Raw genomic sequence first — 3,053 nt, forward strand, 5'->3', positions numbered from 1 at the left:
TCAACCACACGTTTAAGCTTACGATCAAGTTGCTGTTTTTGTTTTCTTAAAGTACAGTTTACAATATATATTTCATACAAAAAATATATATGTTTACATTTTAGTTAGAATAAGCTTTAAAACTTAAAAAAACGCAGGACCGGTACACGTTTTATTTTGAAAAAGCAACTACCGGACGTATTATTTTGTCACAATCTTGAAATTAGCCAAGTCTGTGGTGTTTAAAACTTGTGACAGTGCAGTTGTGTAGACTGCTCACCTGACTGTGGCCACACTTGGCTGTTTCTTATTCAAGGCACCTGCTCTTTAATTAAGGTGCCAGCATTCCTGACCATCTTATCTCGATATATTTGCGTTGTTTCCAAAGAAAATTTCTTTCAGGCGACAAATGTCATGGCACACAGAAGAAGAAGAAGACAACGTCCACTTCCAGGTATTAGTGATTACTATTTAATTTTTTTTCCTCCTTGGACGTGGTATTTTCCTGGTTAATTCATTTTCATTTGTGGTGTCAACGTAACATGTGCACAATCTTTTCCAAAAAATAAAATAAATAAATCACCCGTATATGTTATTGGCTGTCTTTTGATTTAATCATTATTGCAATGTAACCTACATATAGTTTTCTACATTCAGACAGCACTGATAGACAAGCACCCAGCAGTATGGACCAGCTTACTTTAAATTACATGGTAAGAATACTTACCCAGTGCCCATCTGCAGGTGCTCTGCATTGTTCTTAGACCACTTGCATACTGTTGGACTAGTATGACCTTTGTTTTTTGTTAGGAGATGTGCAACATGGAGTCCAGCACAGATTCTGACTCTGAAATCAGTCCAAGATGGTCCGACACCAGTACCATGGTACTGCTTGAATTCATCAATTGGGCAATACATGCACACAGACACTGACATAATAAGCAAATTTGGAAGTATATAGTATAAGCATTTTTCAAATAGTATGGGAAAAACAGTTTCAGTGATCATTTAACATATAAAGCCAGACATGCACCGATCTTTGTAAAAATAACTGCCAACTTATTGATGTTGAACCTCTGGTGGTTGTGTTTAGGGATGTGTGAGCAGTGCACCAGAGAGTGGTGCCTCAAGGAGGGCGTTGCCATTAATGCTTAAGCCTGCAGAAAGGCATGGCTGTTATTCTTTGGTATGCACTCTCCTCTCATTCATCCTTTTGTGTTGAAAATGCACATTGCTGATCATGAATTAAAATGTGTGCGCTTGTTATGATTGTAGGATTTGGACCCGTACGATGGGAGCTCTGAGGATTCTGACGAGTCAAATGTCAATGTCTCCAGCAGGCAATCGAGGCAGCAGGCAAAAGGTGGTGGAAAAGGAGGATGTCGAGTCTCGGGCCGAAGCAGGCGATATATCTGTAATCACTCTGCTTCTGTTGCCCTCAGAGAAGGGACGAAAAATGACAAGAGAGACTGTCTGAGAGAACAGCCGAATCTTCTGGATGTCCAGATGAAATGTGGAAGTGACTCTGACCGGTTGGTCTGCGAACTGGACACTCTTCCCTCTAACAGTGACAGGGATGCTTGTAAAAATCTTCCAGAAGAAAGGGTAACTGATTCAATAACACACAGACAAACCTCTGATATGGAATTGCAGCTTGATGATTCAGGCTTGCGTATTACAAGATCCTCCACACTTCACCCACCTAAACCTCAAAGCTCAGTGGAGGGGAGTTCATCTCACATGCTGGGTTGCTCCTCTGAGAGATCTCCCTGCTTGTGTAACCTTGGATCTCTGTACAAGAGAAAGCTGAGTCTCCCAGGAACAGACATGATTGAGTTGGGACACAGGAAGAAGCAGTGTGTCTTCAACATGGACGATGAACAAGAAGGAAACGATTCTGGATCTGAACCATGTTAGAGTTCTTTAACAGTTGAGATTTAAGGTGGACTGAAATACTGTAAATAGTTATTTGGAAATGTACTCTGTTTATTCATGAATAGTTAACTTTGAGCACCTCCTGATCGTTAAGATGGCATTTGGTTACCACTTGCTTAAAATTTAGTCACAGGTGACTCATCAAAACCTAATTTTTGTTCAAATGAGCTGCTCAAATCCAAATGAATGAATAAAAATATTTAAGTCTCCAGTGGTTCATGGAGGTTCATGTGTTAATTTTCCCCATATGTCTGCAGACTGCAGGTTTATTTTGTGCAGCCTATTCAGAAACTGGAAAGTCCTTTTGGAAATGAGTGTCTGCAGTTAGGTCAGTAAGCATTTGAACAATGTAATGTGACCTCAAACAGTTAATATGTGATTTTAAGTGCAAACCTTTAGCTTTACTTAAAGGGTTTTAGCAAAACATGGCCTTTTGGTGTTGTGCTGGTCTGTGCATTCCTTCCTTTTAACCAGATGGTTCTGTTGATTTGGCCACTCCTTAGGTTTTTGAGTAACAGGGAAACTAGGCTCACCTGGCCTTGTCAGTCTATTGTCTTCTACTTTTGACCTTCTAAAAGTGAGTGAGTGTATAAAAATGGTTTTGCCAAACAGATTTTATGCATATTGTCATGAAACTCTATGGCTCATTCGCTGCTGTGAGTATATTTGGGAATATACTTACCCCTCCAACCAGCAGGTGGCAGTAATGGACAATTATATAGTTTTGCCTGGCAGCTCAGTGAAGGTTTCATTACATTACATTAACATTTTGGATCATTAAAAAAAAAAGTAGCTAAAAGGAGAACTGTTACAGAGGGCAAAAAATAAGTTTACATTTGTTATTTCTTGGTGAACTTTGCTTTTGTGTCATGTTCACAGTCCAGATGTCTTTATATAATTTGGAAAAAATCATTCAGGAAAAGACTGTCTAAAGTTACAATGCTGATATTGCATTTGGGACAATCCATATCAGCTTCACAAGAAAGAACATTATGTCACTGATGTTTCCTTTGGCATGTGTGTGATTCACTTAAACATTTCCTTTAGAATACTTCCCAGTCTGAACAGGCTCCTAAGAAGAAAAGAGCTCCATAGCAACAACCATGTACGACATTAATTAAAACACAAAGACCAAGCAG

General features: G+C 39.2%; 1 protein-coding gene across 4 annotated transcripts; it reads left to right on the forward strand.

Moving 5' to 3' along the window:
* Positions 1-190: 190 nt before the first annotated feature.
* Positions 191-2,471, forward strand: LOC146365960 (uncharacterized). Of its 4 annotated transcripts, none has more exons than XM_084914002.1 (5): positions 191-433; positions 623-692; positions 793-864; positions 1,073-1,165; positions 1,255-2,471. In XM_084914002.1, the coding sequence occupies exons 2-5, from the start codon at positions 666-668 to the stop codon at positions 1,894-1,896; spliced, it is 834 nt and encodes a 277-aa protein (XP_084770128.1). In that variant the 5' UTR covers positions 191-433; positions 623-665; the 3' UTR covers positions 1,897-2,471. The 4 variants fall into 4 exon arrangements, with proteins under 4 accessions (XP_084770128.1, XP_084770126.1, XP_084770127.1 ...); XM_084914000.1 differs by having other exon boundaries at positions 637-692; positions 1,255-2,470; XM_084914001.1 differs by having other exon boundaries at positions 192-433; positions 790-864; positions 1,255-2,469.
* Positions 2,472-3,053: the final 582 nt, after the last annotated feature.

This window comes from Perissodus microlepis, chromosome 19, assembly GCF_051167445.1.
Source record: "Perissodus microlepis isolate ML-2025 ecotype Zambia chromosome 19, ASM5116744v1, whole genome shotgun sequence".
In the NCBI taxonomy this organism is placed as follows: Eukaryota; Metazoa; Chordata; class Actinopteri; order Cichliformes; family Cichlidae; genus Perissodus; species Perissodus microlepis.

Excerpts from the sequence above, each read along its gene's own strand:
- LOC146365960 (XM_084913998.1), top strand. The coding sequence starts at position 394 with ATGGCACACAGAAGAAGAAGAAGACAACGTCCACTTCCAG. Across the intron at positions 434-636 it reads AAGACAACGTCCACTTCCAG|ACAGCACTGATAGACAAGCA; the intron begins GTATTAGTGATT and ends TTCTACATTCAG. Across the intron at positions 693-789 it reads AGCTTACTTTAAATTACATG|GAGATGTGCAACATGGAGTC; the intron begins GTAAGAATACTT and ends GTTTTTTGTTAG.